We start from the raw sequence: 26,453 nt of genomic DNA on the forward strand, positions 1-26,453 counted from the left end.
CTTGAGTATTCCGGAGACGATACCTGTTTACATATTGGACCCTTCCATAGACCCCTCCCAAATGTTCAGTTGTCAAATCTACACATATTAGCAAAATAATAGAACATGCATTCAATACCAATTTTGACCAGCAGGAGGCAGCATCGTTTAAATACACGGTAGATCCAGTACTGCTTAACACCGCCCAGCAATGGTACAACAGAAGCCGAAACAAGCATGTCGGCGCAAATTGATGACGCCACATTCGAGAAAAAACATAAACAGAGCTCAGCTGTTAGCTTAGTCTGTCTAGCCTGTATGCGGTTAAATATTGTTATTTTAGTTCAGAAGTAACCTCAAATATTTTAATAAACCACCGTACTGTCATTATCATCATATCTGTCCATGCATGACATTTACTAAAATAATCTAATTCGGACTCCCTGTCAAACGGACATCCAATTACGGTTTTGTTAGCTTGCTTGAACTAACTCGCATTTTATTCCTTCAAAAGGTAACGCTATATATTTATCGTTTATGTGGGCAGCATATTTTGCCGTCTTAATTAAATAACAAGTTAATGGATGTAAAATTTTAAAATGCCCACATAATTTGAACAACCATAGTGTATTCAAGTGCTTGGTTTTTATTTTAATGTTGACTGTTGCGTTAGCAAATGTGGTTCAAAGTGACTAGCGTATTATATCCAGTGCTGATGATAAGATGAATACATTTGATTCCTTCACTTTTTTTTGCCTATCAAGATCCAACAAAACTTGACCCATATATGGCAAAACAACACCATAATAATTCAAGGTGCAGATTTCCGAATTGACTTCCAATGGCCACCAATATTCAATCATCATCAACTATTAATATGTCCCCACGGAAGAGGTCCCTGGTTTCTCTGAACAGCAGAAGGAAAACTGTGGAGGACTTCTTCCCTTTTAACTTATTACCTGTGGAGTGCCAGTTGCACGTACTGTCATTCCTGAATGAGGTGGACAAGTGCAGCTGTGCACTGGTCTGCTCTAGTTGGAGTTGTCTCGTCCGTTCATGGAAGCTGTGGAGGGTGGCTGACTATCGCCGGGGGATCATGCATCTGGGCCAGGTGGGGCTGCTGGTTTCAAACCGAGAGTTTGAGCGGTGGAAAGCCTGGGTTCACCATTACACTCACCACCTCATCTCCCGCCATGCCAGCCTGTTGACCCTGAAGGCCAGCTTTGACATTGGGGACAGGTGCAACAAATGGGGAGAGCTGTTGAGTCATCTGCTGGACAGTGTCCACTGCATAGACCTTTGCCACCTGGACCTCAACTGGACCTTCACACTTTTTGAACCACTGGACCTCAGGATCCACTCCAGTTCAAGCTCCCAGCAGGAGAGCAGCTCCCACCAGGAAAGCATTTGCAAGATGGATCAGGTAACAACGATGTTGTGTGAATGCATGCCTAGTAAAACATACATTTTTACAGACTAGTTCATTAGCATTAACTAGTCTGTACCATGATTTCTGCTGAGTCACATCAGATAGATTTTCATCGGCAATGGTGGTGAAGACAACAACTCCCCTGTTCCCACGATAATTCATACATCATCAAACTACGTCTTTTGGTATTGTTTTGCCAGAGCGACAGAAATTACATATACCTTTTAAAGGCCTTTAGTTGATGTTGAACTAAATATTAATGTTTTAAATAATATACATTAACTTAAGGCTTTCTAGTTAATGTTTTGTAAATTATTTGTTCATCATTTATCAATCACTAAAGGCTTATAAATGACTTATTACTTACGTTCTAAAGTGTTACCATTTGTTTAATTGGTCTAATGGTGTAAGTTGTTATGTAGCAAGATACAATGAAATCCTTACTGTGACCGTGAGCACAGTGGTGGAGGTACGTGGATGTCGGCTTAGGACCTGGATACCTAAACCTCTCTTTTTTTTTACCAAATTGCTCGAGAAGACAATGTCAGGTCTTCTGCCCAAAAGTAATGACACGGCTTGTGCAACAGGATAGTGAGCCTAAGCACTCCAACAAATCTGCAAGGGGTCTAAGTCCAGAGCTAGCTACCTCCCAGAGGGTATATTTTCTGTTTAAGCGTGAGTATGTGTGTGATGATGTCAACGTTTGCCCTACATGAGTCTTACTTTTCTTGAATGGAAAAAAAGGTAACTGTTTTAATGTTGTTTTTTTTGTGATTGATTGCCAGGTGTCCATTTTCCAGGAGCTTTTGGCCAAGCTTACCAAATGCTGCCCCCGCATCTCCAAGATGAAAATGCATTTTGACTGGTCCGACCTCTCCGTCTCGCTGCTCACCCAGTTTCAGCACCTGCGCGTCCTCGAACTCAAGTACTTCTGGGTCTTCAAAGGGGTCACTCCATCAACGCTGCAGACGCTGACCGACTCTCTGCCCAACCTGAGATCTCTGACCTTACACATCCTGGTGCCGCTCAGGAACCTGGGCATCTCGTACACGCTCGAGTCCACATGCCTGGAGTTCCTGGATGTGTCTCCCAGCCGAGGCCTGGTGTTCTCGTGCCTGAAGCTCCCGGCGTTGCGGGAATTCCGGGCCAGGAAGATTGTCCGCGGGATCACGCTGGACCGCAGGACCCGGCTGAGGATCCAGAGCCGCTGGCCTTGTCTGTATCACGTCCTGCGAGATGGGGCGCCCAAACTCCAGGCGCTCAACAATGAGAAACTGGTTCCCACTTGGAGGGAAGATAGCTACAGTGAGCTTTCTGCCATTCTGCAGCAGTCCTGCTACTGTGTCCAGCATCTGGACAGCTGGCTCTGGTGATGCTGTATGACCTGTGACACTGACACCAGACTGGACTGTAGGTTTCTTATGAACATCTTGATGATGTGTGACCTGTGACACTGAAACCAGACTGGTCTGTAGGTTTCTTATGAACAGCTTGATGATGTTCTGGTCAACCACTCCTAGTGTTTTTATTTTGATCAAGCATACAATATAAACTTGAATGACTCAAAAGGAAATTCAAAAGTTCTCTATCGATACAAGCAGTCTCGGGAGTCTGATGAACAGATCAGAGTGAATAGTAATTTCCCATCCTGATAATTTTAATTAATTTGAATGTGAATTGAAGTGGAGTTACCTTTTTAGATGTTTTTATTTTTTAAATTGAAATACATATCAATGAACCATAGCAGCCTTTCTTTAAACATTTTATTTTTTGGGGGATTTTCTCCCCACACACTTCCAATGTGTGTTGGCTTATTCCTGTAGGTCCACATAGAGTGAAGAAATGTGCAGCCTTCTGTGAGACTTGGTGCGAACAAGGGGATTCATGTGCAACAAGAAGACAAAGTATGTTTGTTTTTAATTAACTTCAATGATTGCTTTTAGAAAATTTATGAATTAATAAATTAACAGGTTGCTCTCTGGTGAGAATGTAGAGTGCAGTGCACTTTTCGCATTTTCGTCATTATTGCAGTAGAACACTAGAAGGTTTCTCACAGAAATATGTTTTCGGCAAGCTAAACCTCATTATCAATGACCAGGGAAAGAGACTCCATCGTCTTGAACAGTCCTAGATTTGAAATTAAGGAAGAGCCATGAAAGTCCATTCCTTAGAGCTAAGCTGTTGTGTTTTAATCACAAAAGGACATGTGACTCCTGACTGACTGCTCCTTGTGTTTCATTATGCATTTTTTTCTTACCATGCTGTTATTGTATACTGTACAACATGAACAATGGTTATTTTCTCAAGGAATATAATGACCACTTATGAGTGAACATTTAACATATTCCATGGTATTACTTAGCAGCTGTTATGGTTCATAGGAGGTTCTGACTCAATTGAACTTATTAAAATGAATTACTTTTACCTCAATTTAGATAATCCAAGGATCCAATGATTGGCTTACTGATTAAATCAATCAATTAATGTTATATAAAATGGACATTAAGTTAATCACATCAACAGCAGGCTGACAATATTGTATTCTGAAATATCTGAAAAATTTACATTTTTAGCAGTTTTAGAGTATTTTTGCTGCCACAACGTCTAAGTCGTAGTTTGTGATGTTATTCTTATTTTTTCCTTATTTTAATCCTTATTTGTTTGCCTCCTTTGCACTATGCATAGCATCTTGCTATTTACCTTTGACCAACAGAGGTCATTGTTGCAAACGTTGAGTTCTGTCACCAACATTTATTCCGTCTTCAGCTTTGTTTACATTTGCACTGGTCATCATTTTGTCTTGGACCAAGGAATTCTGACAATGATTTGCCTCAATACCCATTGACTTTATATGGAAACAGTTCCAATATTTGTGTGAAGGTATTTATGCAAATTTAAATATAGAAACTCATGACAATTTGGGTTTCATAATAAAAAAAAGAGTAAAATCTGTGTGTGTCTCTGTGTGTGTGTGTGTGTGTGTGTTTAAGATGTGTTGCACAAAGTCTGTTAAAGTAACCAACAATGGTCTGAACTGATTTCCCTCCCTGATTAGTTATACCCCTTGGGAAAATAAGTTAATGTAATAACAATGTGAAAATCAAGCTCTTTCCCCATTGAATTGACTCACTCTAGAACTGTATTGTTTGTGTGCAGCATTCCATAGTGTGTCCAAATGTGTTATGCTATAACAATGTTGTAGCGTAATTTAGCAGCAAACCCCATAACCACTTCAACCCCAGTGGTTTCTCAGTGGGATGAAAAGGACATGTCTTCCCATGGCAAATGCAAATGTTGTGCAATGATGTGGTTTACAATTTGCCAATTATTTCATCATGGTTGCTCCCTTACTCCCTCTCCCCTCTTCCTAGAAACTTCATTTGTAAGCCCATTTTGTCCTGTGAGCTCAGAACGATCGAGGCTGTGAGCAGTCAGAACTATAGGAACCTGTTTTAAGGGTTTGTCTTACTGGTGAAAGGTTGTGGAAACCACAAGGACTCGGGACCTGGAACCGGAATCTCAATTCCAACCCGTTATCACGAAACTAGACAGGTTGCTGTCACATATCCTAAGACTCATGTAGAATCTTTCCCACACTCTCTCATACCATATCTTTATAGAAACATTTACTGTTAATGTTTTAACATACAAGGGTGTGTAGTTTGTGCATTATTGTGCTCCAATGCAGATGTGCTGGTAATGCTTAGGGAGGGGTGGTGTGAAGATTGTTGCTCGAGATTTATCCAACCCCTGGATTAGTAGCTGGACTACACTAACCACCACCAGATGTGGGAGTATGCGATATGACGCATTATTAACAAGTCCAATGATCCTCGCCTGCCTACAATATACGTCTTACTCTTTGCTCCTTCACCAATCCTCAGGTTAATGCTTAATCTGTGTATGACCACTTAATTGCAAAGACTCTGCCCCATTTATGGTTGGGAGGGCCTTTGGAAGCAGATACGCTTTGAGCATATTGCAGGCCAGAGGGGGAAGGTGTACAGGTCATTTCAGTAGACCAGCTGTGCATATCTTCCATTCAGAAAGCAGGAGCTTCTGGGACACATCGAAGCGGCAGAGGACGAAACCAACATGGCGAAAGAGATATATATGTCCAAGGTCTTCGCCATCATTACGGTCACCCTGACCGTCTCTGCCATCGCGGGAATCGTCACCATGCTGATTGTTTACCAGGCTCAGATCGCCGGGATGGATCCAACACCCCGGCCAACCCCCCTACCCCCAACTATTCTCCCCACAGGCCCACCGCCGGACATGCGGCTTCCTGGGAACCTGGTGCCCAAAAGCTACGAGCTCTACCTCCAGCCTCATCTGTACCCCAGCCTTAACGTGAGCGACGTCAACGCAACGGACCAGACCATGGTCTTCACCGGGAACTCCACTGTGGTCTTCCAATGCGTTGAGAAAACCAAGACCATAATCCTTCACAACAAAAACTTGACACTTGTCAGGCTGATTGTGACTGACTTGGACTCTGAAAAGCTGCTCCCATTTTCCAAATACTTGCAATACGATGATTGGACCGATTTCCTCGAGATTCAGATGTCTGACGCACTCGAAGAAGGCGGAAATTATAGTTTGTTTGTGGATTTCCAGGGTGAGATCCAGGAGGACTTGGAAGGTTTGTATGTAAGCAGCTACAATGAAGACGGCCTAAAGAAGTAAGTGAGAAAAACACCTTTCATATACAAGGGCGCTTTGTCAGTGATAAATGTTGAGATTGGCCATATAGTGGCAATGGCACTTGCCATTTGTATTTTTAGGTATTAAATCAAAAAGCAATTTACACCTGTGTCTATGTATGTGTGTGCACATGCCTTGCCATGTCTATATCCGTTCTAGAGAGAAATAGAGAGTTGAGGAAATAAAAATGAAGGCAATTGGGGTTAAACCAGGATAAAACATATGCCACTGGTACTCTGGGCTCTTTGTTACCGCACAAGGGTTCAAGTATAAATGATTCCAGACATGGAATTCTACAGTAAAACCCTAAGGTACAAACCGCCTGGATGCTGGCTTCATTCCTCCTGTATTTCCACCTGGGCATTCACCAGCAAATGCCTTCTCTTTGCTCTGTGTTTTAGTATTTTTAAAGCTCTTTTCCTTTCCATCAGTTTCCTTTTCATCAGTCAAATGAGCAATGGGACAATTTCTGAGAATTGTGAAACTCGCTTTCCATGGAAAGGAGCTTTGTCCAATGTTATTATAGTAGAACACATACAACAGATAAAGGATATGGTAAAACACAAAACTAAACTCAATTCGATTTTATCTAAAAATGTAAAAAAAAAAGTTTAAAAAAAAGAAAACAAGAATGACCAATGAAATTAACTGAAAACTGAACTCTCATAAAAAGTTCATTGCAATGTAATTCTCACGTGATAATGATGGACCGTAATTATAATAATGCCCATAAAGTGAAAGATATGAGGGAATACATTCACACGGAAGAAACCAAACCCTACGGGAACCGGGTGTTTCCCCATTCCTTAATCAAACAGATGTTACTTGTTTTGTTTAGAGTCTTCCAAAGTAGGCCTACCCATGTGACTGCAATCACTTAAAATGACACACACGTTTAATGTGATGGCATGGCAGCTTTATCAATTGGTAATTCATTTTATACATCGTCACATATATGACATAAAGTCATGGCAAGTCAATCATATTTGTAGTTGCCCTTAATCACTATTACAGTCTCTGGGGGCTGTAACTAAGGGCTTCAGTGGGTGCATTTTATGGCACTCCTACCTCTAGCCCTCCAAAGGCAAAACTCCCTATTGCTTATAAGAATAACTCCCTGAATAATCAAGGAACAAACCTTGGGAAGGATCGCAGAGGGAAATGTGTGCCATAATGCACAATAGCCTAATGGTAACATAGAAGCTTAACTGTTTAAGTATGGTTAAATATTTATAAAATAGAAACGTAGTGGTGTCTAACTGTCCATCGTGGGGCTGGCTATGTTTTTAATTTGTATTGAAAGAACAGGCGCTGGTTAATGGGTAAGCATTTAGCATATATATGACCTATCTATAACATATGTATGACATGTCTTCAGATACGTTGCCAGCACCCAAATGCAGCCCACCTGCGCCAGAAAGGTGTTTCCTTGTTTTGACGAACCGGCCTTGAAGGCTACATTTAATGTCACCATTATTCACAGACGTCACACGACCGCACTGGGAAACTGGCCAGAGAAAGGTAAAAAATAAATAAAATTATGAATACTACTATAAATATGCACTCGTGCTGATATTATATTTGAGAGTATCGTATCGCTTCAAGTCGTTTTACTATGTGAAACGAATAATGTTTTTTTCTTTAAGTAGTGACTGGTGAGTTTACCGACCAAACTTCTCACTTTCCACTGTAGATTCGAGCATTATAGATGACGACTGGAAGGCCACCAGATTCTTTACCACAAAGCTGATGTCCACATACCTGCTGGCCTTTTCGGTCTCAGAGTTTCCTTCTATCTCGTATAGGCCTACTTCTCCCACCGGAGTGACTATCACAGTAGGTTTTCCACGGATAATAGGGCTTGTAGGCCTACATGGTAATGTCACATCGCAATGACCGCCTATTTCGGACGTATAGGAACATAGGGGCGTTCTTGGTGGTAATGATGTTTTGGTCATTGTGTAGAAATTTATCGGAACATTGTTTGTCATTATGGGGGGGGGGGGCATTGATTTATTTGAAACTGTCACAGTGTTTTTGTTATGCGAGACGTGGCCAAACAACGTTTTGATTCGCCTCTGTAAAAAATGAATCTGATGTAGGCCTACAAGCACTTTAGACATATTTTGTGTCCAAATTAATTTAAAAAGGATACTATTATTTATGAATTGAGATGCTAGACCCATAGGCCTAACCCATCCTATCCAAACAAGTTACAGTTATAGCCTACAGTTCAGCCCACTTTAGCTACTAACCAGGCAATATGTATTGCAATAGTAGAATATTTGTTGATTGTCAACAGAATAGAATTCTACCAGAATAGATGTTCCAGGTTTTATGCCTTAGGCCTACCTTGAAACCTGGAAGGTAAGGTTTATTTTCCCAGATTTCATGCGTTCATCACTAAACTGTTGTATAAGGACATCCATATAAACTATGTGTTAACCTGCATAGGCTATACTGTATCTGAGTATATGTGTTTATTCATGCAGACGTACGGACGGAAAGAAGCTATTAAAGCTAACCATGCTGATTATGCAAATAACATCACCGGGAAGCTTCTCAAATACTACGAGTCACTACTCGGCATCGATTACCCTCTTCAAAAGCTGGGTAAGGGCCATGCATGAAGATGGGATGGCTGAAAGGCTGAATGGTTGAATGGATGAAGTAAGGGATAATCACCGAGAGGCAGGGCAATAAACAGTTTGATACGCCCGGCTAGTGGACGGCTTCGTCTCGGGCGGTAACCTTCCACGAGCCGGGCATATCAAACTGTTTATTGCCCTGCATTGAGGTGATTATCCCGTTTCTTCTACTTCTTGCTTGCTAACATAATAAAACAATTCAAATACTTCAATAATTCTGCTTTTTCTTATTCGTATTGCATGCTTATTAAATGTATACTCTGTTTGAGTTAATCTCCCTCAAAAAGTAGTCCCCTTTAGAACTACGGTGAAAAACGTTAGCTCAGCTGTAACTTATTAGTTTCTATAGCAACCACACAAGGCTGCATCTGATCACTAGTTTAATAACGTAGTTGCTACATTGTATCTTGTATCTCTACATTGTATATTATATATATATATATATATATATATATATATATATATATATACAGTATATTAAACATATTTACTTTCTGCTGTCCACAGACCAGTTTGCAGTGCCGGAACATCGTGCTTCAGCCATGGAGAACTGGGGTTTAATCATATACGATGAGTCTGCACTGCTTTTCGATAAGGAAAACTTCAGTCTAAAGCAAAAAGAATGGATTGTGGAGGTTATTGCACACGAGCTTGCCCACCAGGTAAGAGAGATTGAGTCACTCATCACACACACATAGGCACAGACACACACTCAAAAAAAAAAGTATATAATAATAATATATATAGAGATATTTATGTATATTCTTCTCCCCCACTAACAGTGGTTTGGAAACCTTGTGACGATGAGATGGTGGAATGACATTTGGCTGAATGAGGGCTTCTCCACCTACATAGCCAACCTGGGACTCGCCCATGCAGAACCTACCTGGAACGTGGTATGGAAAGAGGGATCTTTCTTTCAACATTTCTTTCTCACATCCTTTAACTCTTTTTTACAACATCCTTATTTAGTTTCATGACAGCTGCCATAAAGCAAAATAGTTTTTAGTTTATATTTACAAGATGAAATAAGATGGGCTCCTATATATTCATCATTTGAATAGTCTTCGTGTCCTGTGATGGGGATTGCCTATCTGTGCATATGTTGACTCCTGTTTTGTCTTTCCCCAGAAACAAATAAACGAAATGATCCAGCGACAAAATGCATTCGAAGTAGACGCTCTGAACTCCTCTCACCCTCTCAGTCCTCCCGCAGAGGACATCCAGGATCCTGGTCAGATTGTGGAAATGTTCAGCAGCATCTCCTACTTAAAGGTAGGTCCCGTGACCTATATGCTGAGACAGGTCGACAGCACTGTGGAGAGACAGAGATATGTTAGACATGGGAGAAAGTGACACAACAGAAAATTCTACTGTGGGTCAAAACACTGCCATGCAGGTGGTGAACCTAGGTACACTCCATCTTGTTTCTGCAGGGTGGTGCCGTGTTGAGGATGCTGGAGGACCTTCTGACTGAGCCAGTGTTTTATAACGGGATCAGGGTAAGGGATGACCTCTTACCTCTGTCCGTTAGCAAGCTAAGATATTACGATTACTATCCAGTGAATGGATCTTTGCTGTGGAATGGCATCTAACCAGAATTATCTTTCAATGTTTTAGTTTTAGTTTTTTCTTGGGCCCCTTACAACGCTTTGAGGACGTACCCTTATAAATCCAGTTAGTGTAAAAGCTGATTAAATCTATTGGCTGTTCCTTGAAGGGAATAGCCAAGGTAGCTATCCATTGTGCATGTTCAAAATAAGGAGTGTTCAGATGTTGAAATGCTTTAGGAACTGTTGTCATGTGCATATGTGTAATATAGTGAGAATCTAGTTCTATAGTTCTTCCCCAACAGATCTTAAAGGACCCACAAAGACGCTGGTATAGAAAAGATAAATCTTAATTTATTATGGCACAATAAATATAGTAAATATAAACAAAGAGGTAAGACCTGGTCATGGTTGCGCTACCTGCAACTCAATAGCAACCCATCAATGCTTCAACGTTATTCAATCAGTTCAGTTATTGCACAGCACTCAAAAGATGGCGATTCACAGCACAACAAGATATTTTAAGCAAATCGTAATACAAATGACAAACCACAGTAAACTTATTAGCATGAGCTACCATGAACATAGGTTAATGGACAACACGCGCTCTCGACCAGGCCCTAATAATTAGGACCCCCCATCCCAAAAGAAACAAAGGAAATGAACTTCAAACCAAAATAGATATAATAATTAAGTTCCCACAGAAGCTTGGAGGTAAACTATACAGGGGAGAAAGCGGCACAAACACTCAGAAGCACGCCACGTCTGGAACAGACCAAAAGCACACATAATTACACACAGCACACAGATAGAAGCATATCATCTTCAGCTAAACGTTCCCTGTGCTATACAGTAAGTTAAACATAAAATCAATCATACATATGGCACACCATTTGTAATAAATATGCGGGAAATGTAAACAGAAGTATTGCTAAAGTGCAATTAGACTAACAACCTTGCGCAATGAATCCCGACACGCCACGTCTTTGGACAATGTACTTGCTCTCCGTAGCCCCAGTTCGCGGCGATGGGCCGATCAGTGTGAATGAACACGCTCGCTCGTCCAATTACGCATTAGACGCAGGTTGTGGGACTTCGGTCCAGCTCTCTAGCCTTAAGCTCCAGTGTGAGACCACGCCCATTCAACACACCACCATCAACCTCCTAAAGTCCCCCCGAGATCAAACCGGCTCCCTCTGTGGGGAGGGAGTGTATGTAACCAATGAATATGTTTCCTAAGTCTATACTGAAACTAATAATTCACCCCGTCACATATGTATTCCCTTTATTAATCTCTATTAACTCTCTCTCTCTCTCTCTCTCTCTCTCTCTCTCTCTCTCTCTCTCTCTCTCTCTCTCTCTCTCTCTCTCTCTCTCTCTCACTCTCACTCTCACTGTCTCTATTTATGGTAGATGTATCTCAAGGAATTCAAGCTTAAGAACGTTGAAACACATGATGTGTGGGAATGTATGCAGAAGGTAACCACTATTTATTAATGTTTATTTTATGCTGTTTCTACACTGTAACCATGAACATATAAACTAATAATGCCCTGTGACAGCTGTATGTGTATGGTTAGTGGGGCACAATAAGTAAAATACATCTATATTTTTATTTTGTATTGTTTTAGGCCCTGGATGAAGAGGGTGGCAACATTAAGGTTGCTGAAGTGATGAACACATGGACCCAACAGATTGGGTATCCTATCATCACCATCAACACCAACAATGGAGAGGTCTACCAGAAGCAGTTCACACAGGACCTGTCCATAGAATCAGGGTATGTTCACAATGTCTGCTCAGAGACTGGAACTGATGGTTCAGGGCGCAGCACAATGGCCCACCGTTGGCATGGTATATCTGCCAAGAGCGCCTCTGGGAAAATGTTGCAAAGGGAAAAAGTACACAAAGCTTGAAGATTTAGGCTTACTGTTCATATAATAATTAATAAACGCAAAATGCATGCTTGTACTTGCAAGGAACATACCCTGGAGATTAAAACATGTCACAGAGACGATTTCACAGGCTTAGGATATGCCTTGTTTCATTATACATTAGAAGTGGCTTTCAAATTGCAGCTTTATTGCGATGGAACCGTGAAAAGACAGATAAAAAGACAGCTAAAAAGACAGATAATGATAAAAGTTATGTGGTCAGTAACCACATAACTTTAAATTGCCACTGCCGCCATGTTTTGTTATTGCTTGTTCACCACAATAGAACACGCACGATTTACCATGATCATCTTTTTGATTTATTTTGAGCATTTCATTTACACATTTGTCAAAAGTTGTTCTGGTTGTTCATTTGTTTGTGTTATCATTCCATTCATTCAGTCAGGTATGGCACATCCCAATCAGAGTTATGTCAGCGACAGCTAACCCCTCTTTTGTCTTGCTGGACAATGGTAGCCCAGGTAACCCAACCTACACTCACCTTTTTCAAAATGTATTTAACACTTAGCTACATATTCCAAAGTAATATGAAAGACAATATTGATGATAATAATAATAATAACGATAGGTATCCTACTCTGTTAATACCTAATAATGGTAGAATACATTTATTCGGTTTTACACTGTTTGTAATGTATTCAAATGCATGTTAATAACAGCTAAACCGAGAGGCTTTCAAACCAGTATCTGCATGCCACATTGATGGCTTATTCTTGTGCATCATGTCACCTCATGTCATATGGCAAATCACCTCAGCTTCGCTTCCAGGCAAAAGTGATATAAAAGACTGCCTTACATACCGACCGTCAAAGCAGCAACATTATATTGTGCCTTCCCTTCCAGTAAAGAAGGAAGCATTCCGCTCCAAGGAAGGAGAGTGGATTCTGGCCAATATCAATGCTACAGGATACTTCAGGGTGAACTACAACCCAGAGAACTGGAGGCGCCTCCTGGATCAGCTGGATAGGAGCCCCAATGTAGGCACCATGTGGTTAGTTTGTGAACTTCTGAACAGTGGATTAACTTTATGTTGATTTAGAAATGACAATGTTTCTGTTTGCAGGTTATACCTCTCATGAACAGAGGACAACTTATTGATGATGCATTTAACCTGGCCAGGTAATGGCACTTTCCCAAAGAGACGGGTCTTTATTGATTTACAATGATGGGCTTGACTTAACTTACTTTTTATTTTTTTCAGTTGTAGGGTACTCAATTCTAGGGTACTTATTCATAACTATTTTGATATGCTCTTTCATGTTGTATGTTTTTTAAAGCTTTTTAAAGAAAATAAATAGAATAAATAAATAGAGTTGTTTTTGATTAACAACTGAATGCGGGTTTTTTTTTTTAAATCTTTTAATTTTAACAATAAAAAGCGTAAAAAGTTGATAAGAAATGTGATCAAATGTCATCTTGGATGATCCTCAGGGCCAAAATGGTGAACGTGACGCTTGGACTCAACACCACTCGGTTCCTCCGGAACGAGACCGAGTGTCTCCCCTGGTCCACCGCCATTGAGAACCTGGACTACTTTGTTGAGATGTTTGACCGCTCCTTGGTCTATGGACCCATGCAGGTTTGTGAGAATAAACACACACACACACACACACACACACACACACACACACAGTCTCTGAAATCACTTGTTCCCATTGCTCCATTCAGCACTCACTATTAAACATTATGGTGTTCAGTGAAGCAGCACGTCAGAGATGAGGCCACCCAGCTTGTGGTTCCTTCCTTAAATGGAGGGAAGGACGACTACAAGTGCTATCCCAGTTAAATGCAAATGGGTCTTTCTCTCTGCAGGCATATATGCGAAAGCTGATTAGGCCGCTGTATATGCACTTCCAGGACTACACAGACAACTCATCAATTCCAATCGACATTTCTCAGCAGTAAGATACAGTCTTTACAGTCTAAACCTGATACGATTTCCATGCACACAAACAATACTTCCTGCTCCCAGGCCGGCCCGATGCAAGTCTTGTGAAGGGACAAAAATAGACATTCGATAATATCAAATAAAATCTAAAAACAAACCCTGTCCCCTTACAACAAAACAATCTAAAATATGTGAATTAACAAGTTAAAGCAGTTCTATAGAACCACACAGCACACCTGCTCAAGGTGCATATGTTTACAGTTATCTTTTATTGTGGGTGTGCCCATGGATGAGATTACCCAAGATAAAGCTAGCTGTTAATTAGTTTTGCAGTGCACGGGAAATGCCAATAAGCATTGTCCCGTAAGCGTTTCCCAGCTGTTTACACAGGAAAAAATTTTTTTTTGTTTTTTGTTTTTTCAATGTTGATGGAAAACTGTATCCAACCTTGTGAATGGTTGCATAGACCTTAAATCATCAGCAGGAAGTCAAGCACCATTATTCAACATAAGATAACATGTTTAAGCTCAGAAACTAATTTTGGTCAAGGAAAGCCTTGTCAACACGTAGGCCTACAAAAGTTGGCCTCATAGCACATACTGGCATTTGCTTAAATCCTGTGCCACAATGAAACGTGTGATTGTATATAGTAGGGAATTTGTCTCATAGCTTGCCTGAAGATTCAGGCCCTTGGGGAATGCTGCAGTCAAAAGTTATCATACATTTTGCACACATAGACACATAAGCGTTTCCCAGCTCAATGGTCAGCTGTTATTGATGCAAGTGACAATTTGCTCTCCACCCAGTGATTCATACGAGATGTTACATTGGAATGTGAATTATATACAGGCAAAATCAGCTGAATGCCATCGACATTGCCTGCTCCAACGGCCTCCCAGAGTGTGAGATCATGGCTGTCAAGATGTTTAGGAACTGGATGAAGAATGGAACTAACAGGTACAAAGAAATTGCATTTGTTTGTATTCATATACATCTATGCATGCATTTAATACAAATATGACTTCTTTCTTCTAACTTTTTGTGTGTGTGTGTGTGTGTGTGTGTGTGTGTGTGTGTGTGTGTATGTTTTTATCTGACAGTATCCATCCTAACCTTCGGCCTTCCATCTACTGCCAGGCGCTGGCTGCTGGGGGGGACATAGAGTGGGAGTTTGCGTGGAGAATGTACCAGAAAGACGCCGTATCCCCGGACAATAACCTTGTTCACGCACTCTCCTGCACCAAAAATATATGGCTGCTTAACAGGTGGAATATATAACCTAGTCAATATTCAGAAACATCTACCATAACATAACATAACATAACATCTACATCTACGAAGTGTCAGGAATTTAAATCATTAACCCTCTTTCAATCATTCATTAAGTTAATTTCTAGCTGTCTATTTCCCAGCATGTCTGGCCAACTACTTAAAATACTGTGGCAAGGCTACCAATTAGTTTTATTATTATGTGACTCACTGTCTTTCTGTTGTTCCCTTCAGATTACTGGAATACACACTGGACCCTGAGAAGATACGTAGGGCCGATGTTTTTGAGACCATTATGAGTGTTGGCAGAAACGCAGTGGGGCAGGGCCTGGCGTGGACCTTTATCCGTGCACACTGGGAAACCTTCTATGAGGAGTAAGTTTTTTTACTCCAGAATCTCCTAAAGCATTGATTTATTATTTATATAATCCTGGTCTAGCTTGTTCCTGATTCAGCCTTGATATCGAAGTCATTATCATATTACATGGGAAGTATTCCAGGACAAAAATGCCCAAAAGGTGTTCCAAACACCTGTCACACAAAACTGACCTAATTGTTACTGCTGTCACAGCAAATTATTCATTTGGGAATGCTAGTTTCCACCCTCCTCCTAGCTGTTGATATTCTATATATATTATATTGCACACAAAGCAATAAGGTCAGACGCACGTCCAGCTATGATTTTGAGTAAGCCATAAGATGCCATAAAAATTGTATTATGCCTTAGCCATGGCTGATAATGAGCTGTACTCGTCAGGTGCAAAGGTCTTAAAATCTGCACAGATTATTATCTATCCTGTAATATTTTTCAACTGTTTATTTTGTTACCAGGACGTTTCTTTATTGTTTTAATACTTTCGAACACAAGCTACTGAGTTGGAGATTTTCACTGCCACAAATACCATGAAACCATTGATCTTGAAGGCATATTCAAATGTATTTCATTTGCCAACTGTAAAATACCTACAAATACAGATACATGTTGGTAATGAAAGATTATGGTTAATATTGTACCAAATGCAGTCAAGGTTTGATGATTGCATTGGCTCCTTATGTAGTGAGAAATACATTTGTTTGATGATCGGATGTTTTATTGAACAGAAAGCTTTTAAACCAACTGTATTCAAGCAATTGACACTTTCCTGTATTTCCTGTCCCTCTTCTCTGGTAGTGATAGAATGGATGTGAGTATGGCACTTCGGGAGGTGACCAGAAGGTTCTCCACAGACTTTGAACTGCAGGAGGTGAGGACGATTAATAATTTGAAATTATATATTAATTATTATTATTATGAACTCATGACTCATTCACATTTCAATCAATCAACAATCTGTTGACACATTGTATTAGTACTTGAATGGAATGTATATCAAACCATACTTTTTTATAAGGGCTACAACTTATGGACTATCTAATGTTTGTTTAAAATGTATGTATTTGTATGTGTGTGTGTGTGTGTGTGTGTGTGTGTGTGTGTGTGCATGTGTATGTTTGTGCATGTTCAATTCCTATAGTTGAGGCAGTTCCAGATGCTGCAGAACATAACAAGTAACATGCTTATGAACCAGGCAATAGAGCAGATCCAAGCCAACATCCAGTGGGTCACGGAAAACAAGCAAACTGTACTGGAATGGTTCCTGACAGAATCAGCCTCTGAGAAGTGGTAAAACACATGTTCTTTTTAGCAAGCCTTGTACAGAAGTGAACTATGCACTTTCAAAGAAGCCAGACACAAAATGAAAGTTGACACTTCATGTAGTCCTATTTCCTCCATCCCAATGGAATCATATTCTAAAATCAAATTGTTGGCTCATCTCAAGTTTCCATGCAGACTTTGAACAATGCATTCAAATCCGGAGGGATCAACCCTGTTTTACTGGCAATACATGAATCCCATTTCCTGCTGTCATCAATGATTCCAGGATGCTCAAATTGAGAGGATGAGCTTACTCTGATGGATCAATCAATTATTCCCACAGGTGGAAGTCCAGCTTTATCAATAAAGAGAACACTGTCAGAATTCACTGAAAAATTATACATTTCAAGTGGCACAATTTAAGATTTGTGAAAGAAATTAGTATAATATGTAGAGATGTTTTAATATTTGTTTTTGTTTCTGCACATACTGAGGTTAATAATAAACCTGCACTCTTATCACTGTAATGAAATACACGCCTAGTGCGGTCATCAGTGCCTATTTTTGTACTTTTGAAAGACATAAATCCTAGCTATATTTTAGTAAGTAATTCATCTTCAATCAAGCAGAACTCAAGACATAACAGTACTTTATTATAGTAAGAAAAAATGTTTGGTAGCAATGAAAACAATGTCTTAGAAGGATAAATGGAACAATTGATACAAAATGTTGTTCATAATGCAGTCAATACAAATGTATGTATCTATTATACATAAATATATATATTTCAATGTTCTATTAGTCGACAATATAGCATTGTTTCAAAACAACAATTATAAACCACGTAACATATTTTCTTTGACTTGATTTATTTATTACAATGAATATATCTACCATGCATATAAAGAACATGAACGATTTCCACAACAATTTAATAAATGTTCTCCCTTTCATGGCTTTGCTGTCTGGGCTTCCAGTCAATGTTATGTGTTTCTCTTCTTCATGGAATGCCGAAAAATGTAATTGAATGGGTCCCATCATTATTATTGCACCGGATACCACCCACAAAACAACCTGAAAGACGACTCAGGGGAGGATACAGTGGAGCTCACACCCATGAAACCGACCTCTTTTTATGCTGAAGTCTTATCAAACAAAGTCTTTGTTTCAACAGACAGTTGATTTGGCTGGAGGGAGTGAAACAGTGAATGCTCCAAATACTTGTAGAGAGATACAGAGGAGTGTCAGCCAGTGCTCCACGAGGAATTAGAACAACAGGGAAAGGCTCATACTTGTATTTCTGCTTCAATCATCCTGGGAAACACAAAGCACAAAGGTCATGTCGTGGACTCATGGGCATAATGTGCAGATAACCATTTCACAGTCCCATCAGTTTTCCCCACATATTTGCAGCTGTATATTATACAGCTACACACTCAAACTGAGTGAAAAAACAAACATAAAACATATGTTAAATGTACACTATTATGGTTCTTCCAAGAACAAACAAAAGTACACTATAACGATGTGTGAAATAGACCCTTTTCATAGAAGTGTCATTGTAGGACAAACATGTGCCACTCACAACACTTATTAAGGTGTTTATATATTATAAACACCTACCTACCTACCCAAGGTTAATGTAGGGTACACCTGTAAACACCCGTGTTAACCTCGCTATGATCGCTCTGGGAAAAGTGTCCCTGGTCAAGTTGACTTCACCGCCGTAGTATTCTACCACCTGGGACCTGGTGTATAAAGTATCAGACTCACAATCATTGTTATGAGCAACACATGTCTTTGTCCTATGATGACGCCACTGTGAAAAAGGGTCTGATTGAAGTCATAAGGTTTTGTTTACCCATTCGTCCTCCTCCGCCCCCTGTCCCTCTCCGCTGTTCTTCTGAACTCCAGCTGCCCCTGACTTGTTGGCCATGATTTTGTCCGTCCATGATGCGCCAGCACTCTCGTCTCCAGCGAAGTTACACTTTGTTACATTACCGGCGTCCACCTGGGCTAACGAGACTGGAAGCAACAGATTGAAAACAGTGGTCAGTTACGCAACAGATTACAATGCATTGTGTTGTGACCATCGCCATGGTTTCCCAACCAGGGGTCAATCCCACCGTAAAATTGAAAACAGGTTTTCAGTCTAAGATCAAACTTTATGTCTACCCGGAGGTAGGATATAAGTGAAAGCCAAAGCTAATAAATAGCTTGGAAACCACTGTTACAGTTGCTTTGTCTGGCTTTAATCTAACATTTAAATTGAGGCTGTTCAGTGTAAAATAAGCCTCAGATAAGTTAGGCGAACCTATGCTAAGGGTAAACTGACCCTAACCCTAACCCTAACCTAACCCTAACCCTAACCCTAAACTGCACCAGACACGACAACTAAGGCTGTGTGGGGTGTGCAGCTTACATACGCTGGATTCAAATCTGTCCGTAGGACTTCATAAAATTGTCAGGTTGATTGGTTGGGATGACTTTTTGTTTGTTTAACAAACGAAAAAAACACAGAACCGTAACTCAAGACTCATGAAAAACCAAGAAAAACCTTAAACCGTACAGATGAAAGGGCTGTTTCCTCTGGTCTTGAGGCGTACAGCCTGGCCCACCTCCAGCTCTGTGCTTTCCATCTGGGCCTCAGGATACCAGAAGGCCATGGCGCCACTGCCACGGGGCGTGTGCTTGCTAGTTATCTTCACCAGCTCTGCCTGGTTCACCATGGCCGCCAGCTGCTGCTCAGACAGACGGTCCGACTCCCCTTTGGCCTCCGTCTCTGGACAAAGGAACAGATACAATTCCATTTTAGCATTCTTATACACACCTAGGTGTGTCCGAAACCACTCGCTATATAGAATCCGCCGTTTTGTAGTGCTGACCAAATATATAGCTTGAATGAAAATAATACTCTATTTAGTGGAGTGATCGTTTCCCACAATGCATCGTGAAAACTAGTGCACAACCGATGGTCACCAACCACAGTCAAGATCAGAAATGATGGATCTATTTTAAATATAAAAAGGAAAGGCCTAGCATCATCTTTACACTTAAACATTTTAGACATCTTGCTAGGGAGGTAAGAGCAGCATGACTCAGTTTTCTCTGTCTAGTAATTCAGTTTCTTCCTCTAAATCAAAAATATTTAAATGATAAATGAACAAAAAAGAAAGAGTTATATTGTGTGGCATTTCCGCAGAGAAATTTTGAATAAAGTATTATTAAGAAGTTTTAGATGGATAATAGTTTGATTTTCCTTATGACAACAGGCACAGGACAAATCCATGAGTTGTGGCATGAAAACATGTTGGGATATATTATTGAGATGAGCTCAGATGATAAGGGGAATGAAAAAACTGGTGCATGAACTTTTGACTGTTTTTGTAGACAAAGAGTATTGTTAAAACGTCCCACTGGCCAGACATAAAATAATTAAATAGTTGGACAACGGATATTGGCAAAGCAAGAGCAGGTTCCCCCTTTACCTACCCCCTACTCACAAACCCTGTCCTTGCTTTGCACGGAGGATCCCACGCGGGAATAATTTCAGTAAGTTTTTCTTCAGTCCCTTTCCCTGCATCATTAAAAAATATGTGTTGCACCATAAAGAAAGTGTTTCAAACCAATTATCTGTCTGCTTCTTATTTTGAGGGCTCAGGGTTTGCATATACATCCTTCCAACTTCCTGTAGGCATAATTATTTTAGAGTTGTTGTATTGTTGGTTGGCTGAACAAATTATCAGATCAGTTCTTATTAATCAATAATAACTTACTGAAGGAGGACATTAGGTAACCAGTGTTGACCTTCCTGGTATCACTGAAATTTGGCTCGATTTCCTTTCCAGTGGGGTCAAACCTTCGCTGATGGATACGGGTTGGATTGATGTACAATGCATAGAAACGCACCTGCCAATAATAAACAGTTAGGGACAGTTAAAACATTAAATGGTCCGGTCTCTATGTGTGGGCCAAAGAGTCAATTCGAATTCAGCAGTCCTAAAACTAAAAAAAATACATGGGGAGTTACGCCTTGTTTCCTGTTTAGTTGCTGAGATATTGTACCGAACAGAACTCATTTGCGCAACTGTATATAGCATTCAGCAGGGGATTTGTTTTCCTACAATGGCCCGTCTATTCTATATAGGCACTTTTTTTTTCTTTTTCTTTTTTTTACGCCCCGTTCAGATTAGAGGTCTGTTTTGTGAGACTAGACAATGTGCGGGCTCTTAAAGGGGTGATAGGTGGAAGCTCCAACCTGTGATGTCACCCAAACAGAGGAAAGGCAGATTTTCAAACTTCTTGAAATCTGTACTCAGACCTGGTGGCATAATATTACCCCTTTGTGTAGGTTTTCCCATTACCTGTAGTTCCTTGAGATGTTGCTAGTCATATCAGACGACTAAAATTCCCTGGATGGATTGACAAATGGATGGGGGCGTTTTATTATTGAGAAACGTTCTAGTTATGCTTTGATGGAATAAAAAGCTGCAGAAGAAAGGTTATATAGACAGTGCAGGTTTAAAATTAAGTATCCTTTGTTGCCGACAAGGAGTACGTTTGGTGATTGGTTATAATCTTGCAATTTTAGGACATTTGTTTATGTTTTGCTTTCATGATGAAGGTGGAATCAAGCATTTAACCATTGACGTAGCCTATTTATTCTGACACTCAATATAGCCTATCTACCGGTACCTTCTGATTATTGACGTCGGTAATGACATGTCGGGAGACATCCAGAAGCTTTCCTTCGAGAAGGACCCCCGGCCCACTGGCGACAAAGGCACACGTCGTTCATAAACATAAATGAGGGATTTGTGAGGGAAATCAGACTGGGCGGTTTACGACAACAAACTATGTTGGTCCGACTCCTTACCTGTCAGATGCAGGGGGCCAAATGCTGTATATTTTCTCATTATGGACTGGTTTATTTTGCAAGGACGTGTTATGGTAAATTCTGCTCATTTTGAGATAAACTTGGAGTTCTTTAACTGCTTCTGGAATTATCGTCCAACTTCCTAGTTCTACAACTTTAAGTGCGCTCGTTTTGCCATTCGCTGTGGGCCTATACACAAACGTGTTTGTTGAACGATACTTGTGTGTGAAGCGGCTGGGATATGGATCAGCACCACGAAATCTGAGGCCATGACTCTTAGCTGGAAACCGGTGGATTGCCTTCTCCGAGTAGGAAATGAGTCCTTAGCCCAAGTGAAGGAGTTCAAGTACCTCGGGGTCTTGTTCGCGAGTGAGGGTACGATGGAGCGTGAGATTGGCCGGAGAATCGGAGCAGCGGGGGCGGTATTGCATTCGCTTTACCGCACCGTTGCGACGAAAAGAGAGCTGAGCCGCAAGGCAAAGCTCTCGATCTACAGGTCGATCTTCGTTCCTATCCTCACCTATGGTCATGAGGGATGGGTAATGACCGAAAGGACGAGATCACGGATACAAGCGGCCGAGATGAGTTTTCTCAGGAGGGTGGCTGGCTTCTCCCTTAGGGATAGGGTGAGAAGTTCAATCATCCGGGAGGAACTCGGATTAGAGCCGCTGCTCCTCTGCTTAGAAAGGAGTCAGTTGAGGTGGTTCGAGCATCTGGTAAGGATGCCCACTGGACGCCTCCCTTGGGAGGTGTTCCAGGCACGACCAGTGGGGAGGAGACCCCGGGGAAGACCCAGGACTAGGTCGAGAGATTATATCTCAACACTGGCCTGGGAACGCCTCGGGATCCCCCCGTCAGAGCTGGTCAATGTGGCCCGGGAAAGGGAAGTCTGGGGCCCCCTGCTTGAGCTGCTGCCCCCGCGACCCGAAACCGGATAAGCGGATGACGATGAGGATGAGGATGAACGATACTTCTTGAACTTGTAGATGTAGATCATTTGAGTTATTCATTTAGCACACATCGGCTCTGCAGAAGGCCTATGCATGCATATGAATGATTAGCAGCAAATGTATGGACAGTTACAAAAGTCTCAACCTCATAACATGATATATAGTCAGACAGGCTACCACCTGACTTTGACCATGTGAGATCCTAAGAGCCTAGGAAATAATTGTGTGTATATGTGCTTTGGTTCTTTGTCACACAATTATACCGTATAATTGTGTGACAAAAAATTGTCGTATAAAATGTCGTTGTAAAATTGTCGTATAATTTATACGACAATTTTAAAATGACCACACATTTGACCATGGATCTTTTCATTTCTTAACAAAAAATAATGTTCTTTCTTAAATGCATAATGGGGTTATTGTCCCAATAAGTACACATCTTCCAGTGAACTTTGATGTTTGTGCAAGGCTCTTCTGAGACAGTTTGTACTTCCTCTGCTCTACTACATTAGTTCTGCACCAACTTGTTATTGGAGCACACTGACTCCCTGTGATCGGGGAGTCAGTGTGGGTTGTGGAGCAACATCCTGTGTTGTCTGTGTTGTTGTTTGAAGCGCTGCCATGGGCTTGGGACCCCCGGGTTAATATGGTTGGACAACCAACTGATCCAGTATATGAATGGATCCAGGGCTGTTCAAGCCTCTGTGTTGGCCTCAATTTATTCTAGCATCTGGAGAGGGCTTCAAGGATTAGTGGGAATATAGAACACTATCTCTTATTGTTACAAAGCTCCATTGCATTCACACAAAATACACTGTTCAATTTTGTGTAGAAACACCCACACTTAATGCCTTGCCTATAAGGATTTATTCAAATTCTAACCGACCAAACATTTCACATGAACTACTTGACCCTAGGTAACATAGTCAGCTGAAGTCATGCATTACCTTCTTCTTATTTCCCTGATGACGTTTCTTAGAAACACTACACATTGTCCATACAGTGGGAGTAGCGTCCCAGCTGGATGTTCATCCAGATGTTGCGCCGCTGTTCCCACCCGCCCGGAGCATCCATCACCTCATACAAGCGCTCCCTCTGTTCCTCATGTTGCTGCAGGAATTTCTTACACACTGGGACCACACACGTACAGGAGTGAGGCAAGAAAATTAACGAGAATATTTCATTCAAAAGATGAAGGATATTTTCAAATGTTTTTTAAATGCCATATCAAGGATAAAGAAACAATGTAGTTCCACCATCATTCTAGACTGACCTGCCACCATGCTGGGTGATAACGGAGAGCTTATCCCCACTACCTCCTCCCTTGAGAACAGAGAACAATAGTCTGATAGCATCTGGAGTCCTAGGCCACGACCCCTCCAACCACGGCGAACCAGGGTTGTGTCCAATATTGGAAGCAGGTAGCTCTGAGCGGTCCAGCTGCCACACAGGCTGCCTATGGAGTCACATACGTTATTAACAGACTCTTCTGTATTGGAAGTTAGGATTACCAACAGACTCTTCTGTGGAAGTTAGTAATAACCAGACTCTTAAGTGGAAGTTAGCATTAACCACAGACTCTGCTGTGGAAATGAGTATTAACCACAGAAGCTTCTGTGGAAGTCATGTTTTATGCCTTTCTACACAATAATACAACCCAACCATATCCAGCTTGCTTTTGGTTCACGAGATCTTTGGAATGCATTATTCAATATGTATTCATTATAGTAGAACAATAATAAATGAACTATACTAACTATATATCCCCACATGAGGACAAAAAATAAACAGTTTTTTCATTGTAGTTTAAGTACATAGCAGCCCATTTTTGCTCTATATTTGTTTTTTCTGATTGATGAAAACCACACACAAACACACCTTTCTGTTTGAAAGTATAAAAGCCCACCGCCTGCCCATCTGCCCACAGCAGCTTTCCATGTTCAGTCCTGGGGTGAGGGGAGAACAGCGTGTCACTGTGAGGGAGCTTCTCAAGCACATGGGCCAGGAGGAACAGTATGACCCTCTCCATGGCTGACTCAACCTGGGAATAAAACAAACGTATTAGGTGAATGAAAAGAAGCACAAAACAAGACAGAAAACGCAATCCTAATTTGTATTATCGTTATGAAGCTGTGTGAAAAATAAGTGTCACACACACACACGCACAAACACTTCTTCCACTTCCACTATTCACTGGAAGCCTTATTGTATTGTATTGACTCCAAGTAATGACAAAATTAAATCAGAGACGCAAACACGCAAGCTTGCTCACACATGATGTACCATTTTGCACAAACATGGATGTAACACACTCACTCACTCACTCACTCACTCACTCACTCACTCACTCACTCACTCACTCACTCACTCACTCACTCACTCACTCACTCACTCACTCACTCACTCACACACACACACACACACACACACACACACACACACACACACACACACACACACACACACACACACACACACACACCATCACAAGTCCATCCCTGGATTTGCTGGTGGTCTTCGTCACATCTTCAACTGAACACCATTTTCCATGCAGGTAGAGAGCCAATACTAATACAGAAAAACATAGTTAGTACAGACCCTGTGTATGTATGAAACATATTTCTGCATCTGTGAGCTACAAAGTTTGCATGCTATTATATTGTGCATACAACCATAGTCTGGGTCATCAGGGGGGTGAAGTGCCAAAACAGTGCAGTCAGATGGGTCCTCAAGAAACATGTGTAATCTGCTCACATTGCTTCCCTTTACAGCTACCTGGACAGAACAACTAATTGAGTTAATGAGTGAAATGAAATGTTACGTGTCTGAAGACAACTGTTTTCAGCAAAGACAACAACGTTATAGAACAACGAAAGTAAACTTGACAAATCTAGGCTGTGTTGCACCTTTGTATGGTGAAGTGTATCGAACCATTCATGGTTTTCACTGATGCTTGATTCAAGTGAAGACAAGTACTTATCGGAGGCCGATAGTAAATCATCATAATCCACAGATGGCAAGATATCTATCGGATACATGGCCATCGAGCGTCGAGAACAACCAGCATCCATCCAGGTGCTTTAAAAAAAATAATATCCGAGAAAGTAGCCAATATTTCGGTGTAGACCTCCAGCCAATCTATAACCCTAAAACAATTTATTTGGATTGTTAGATGTTGAGATGTCAATAATATACGGTATAACGTTACAATAATATGCAATATGCTATTCTTTGTTATTTCCTGCAAAACAACAGCACCTGTACTTTGGCCAACCTTGACGTCAAACTAGAGGTGAAGCCTTTGAACTGCTGGAGAACACAGGCAAGCTTCTCCCTAGGTTAGCTCCACGACGTTGTTAAACCTTAGGTGGAGGATCAGATTTTATAACATTCAATGCATAGGTTTCCTGAAAAGACATTCGGGAATGTTCATTTGAACAACATTCACACTAAACTTCCTTGTTCTTCCCTTCCCCTAACCGAGCCAATAGATGTGGCCTCAGCACCACCTGTCGTCGGTCAGGGGTATAGTTCTTGTGTTATAGTTCTATGGGAAGCTTTCCGCC

At 41.0% G+C, this 26,453-nt stretch overlaps 4 protein-coding genes across 6 annotated transcripts; 2 read left to right on the top strand and 2 right to left on the bottom strand.

The window, feature by feature from the left end:
- The first annotated feature begins 261 nt into the window (after positions 1-261).
- On the top strand, positions 262-4,232 carry LOC311357619 (uncharacterized protein). Its single transcript, XM_084477619.1, has 3 exons — positions 262-493; positions 744-1,402; positions 2,194-4,232. Exons 2-3 carry the CDS (start codon positions 821-823, stop codon positions 2,779-2,781), a joined length of 1,170 nt encoding a protein of 389 aa, XP_084333745.1. The 5' UTR covers positions 262-493; positions 744-820; the 3' UTR covers positions 2,782-4,232.
- A 1,271-nt stretch (positions 4,233-5,503) lies between these two features.
- anpeplb (alanyl (membrane) aminopeptidase-like b) lies at positions 5,504-17,510 on the top strand (the record flags this gene model as incomplete). The annotated part of the gene is made up of 20 exons (XM_084476757.1): positions 5,504-6,093; positions 7,494-7,636; positions 7,809-7,951; positions 8,608-8,728; positions 9,271-9,425; positions 9,546-9,659; positions 9,895-10,038; positions 10,200-10,265; positions 11,727-11,792; positions 11,945-12,093; positions 12,650-12,729; positions 13,112-13,245; positions 13,332-13,387; positions 13,700-13,847; positions 14,081-14,169; positions 15,006-15,113; positions 15,257-15,421; positions 15,660-15,800; positions 16,597-16,669; positions 16,940-17,510. The coding sequence occupies 20 exons, from the start codon at positions 5,504-5,506 to the stop codon at positions 17,090-17,092; spliced, it is 2,838 nt and encodes a 945-aa protein (XP_084332883.1). The 3' UTR covers positions 17,093-17,510.
- A 234-nt stretch (positions 17,511-17,744) lies between these two features.
- Positions 17,745-22,189, bottom strand: arpin (actin related protein 2/3 complex inhibitor). Its single transcript, XM_084476758.1, has 6 exons — positions 21,938-22,189; positions 21,757-21,832; positions 20,838-20,970; positions 19,631-19,843; positions 18,923-19,086; positions 17,745-18,375 (listed from the first exon to the last, which is right to left on the bottom strand). The coding sequence occupies exons 1-6, from the start codon at positions 22,024-22,026 to the stop codon at positions 18,367-18,369; spliced, it is 684 nt and encodes a 227-aa protein (XP_084332884.1). The 5' UTR covers positions 22,027-22,189; the 3' UTR covers positions 17,745-18,366.
- A 1,045-nt stretch (positions 22,190-23,234) lies between these two features.
- fam169b (family with sequence similarity 169 member B) lies at positions 23,235-26,375 on the bottom strand. 3 transcript variants are annotated; one of them, XM_084477726.1, is made up of 8 exons: positions 26,146-26,375; positions 25,794-26,033; positions 25,557-25,662; positions 25,370-25,455; positions 24,766-24,928; positions 24,161-24,343; positions 23,835-24,017; positions 23,235-23,617 (listed from the first exon to the last, which is right to left on the bottom strand). In XM_084477726.1, exons 2-7 carry the CDS (start codon positions 25,956-25,958, stop codon positions 23,872-23,874), a joined length of 849 nt encoding a protein of 282 aa, XP_084333852.1. In that variant the 5' UTR covers positions 25,959-26,033; positions 26,146-26,375; the 3' UTR covers positions 23,235-23,617; positions 23,835-23,871. The 3 variants fall into 3 exon arrangements, with proteins under 3 accessions (XP_084333852.1, XP_084333853.1, XP_084333851.1); XM_084477727.1 differs by lacking the exon at positions 23,235-23,617 and having other exon boundaries at positions 23,736-24,017; positions 25,560-25,662; XM_084477725.1 differs by lacking the exon at positions 23,235-23,617 and having other exon boundaries at positions 23,736-24,017.
- Between the last annotated feature and the right edge of the window lie 78 nt (positions 26,376-26,453).

Source organism: Micromesistius poutassou, assembly GCF_964030765.1.
Source record: "Micromesistius poutassou genome assembly, chromosome: 13".
Classification (NCBI taxonomy): Eukaryota; Metazoa; Chordata; class Actinopteri; order Gadiformes; family Gadidae; genus Micromesistius; species Micromesistius poutassou.

What these genes read in the sequence shown, in the direction of transcription:
- LOC311357619 (XM_084477619.1), top strand. Translation starts at nt 821, where the DNA reads ATGGCCACCAATATTCAATCATCATCAACTATTAATATGTCCCCACGG. An exon ending in GCATTTGCAAGATGGATCAG is followed by an intron (nt 1,403 to 2,193) that starts GTAACAACGATG and finishes ATTGATTGCCAG; the next exon opens with GTGTCCATTTTCCAGGAGCT.
- arpin (XM_084476758.1), bottom strand. Translation starts at nt 22,026, where the DNA reads ATGAGCAGAATTTACCATAACACGTCCTTGCAAAATAAACCAGTCCAT. An exon ending in TGGCCCCCTGCATCTGACAG is followed by an intron (nt 21,833 to 21,937) that starts GTAAGGAGTCGG and finishes CTTTGTCGCCAG; the next exon opens with TGGGCCGGGGGTCCTTCTCG. An exon ending in CCGACGTCAATAATCAGAAG is followed by an intron (nt 20,971 to 21,756) that starts GTACCGGTAGAT and finishes TATTATTGGCAG; the next exon opens with GTGCGTTTCTATGCATTGTA.
- fam169b (XM_084477726.1), bottom strand. Translation starts at nt 25,958, where the DNA reads ATGGATGCTGGTTGTTCTCGACGCTCGATGGCCATGTATCCGATAGAT. An exon ending in TGATGACCCAGACTATGGTT is followed by an intron (nt 25,456 to 25,556) that starts GTATGCACAATA and finishes TTTCTGTATTAG; the next exon opens with TATTGGCTCTCTACCTGCAT. An exon ending in ATCACCCAGCATGGTGGCAG is followed by an intron (nt 24,018 to 24,160) that starts GTCAGTCTAGAA and finishes GTGTGGTCCCAG; the next exon opens with TGTGTAAGAAATTCCTGCAG.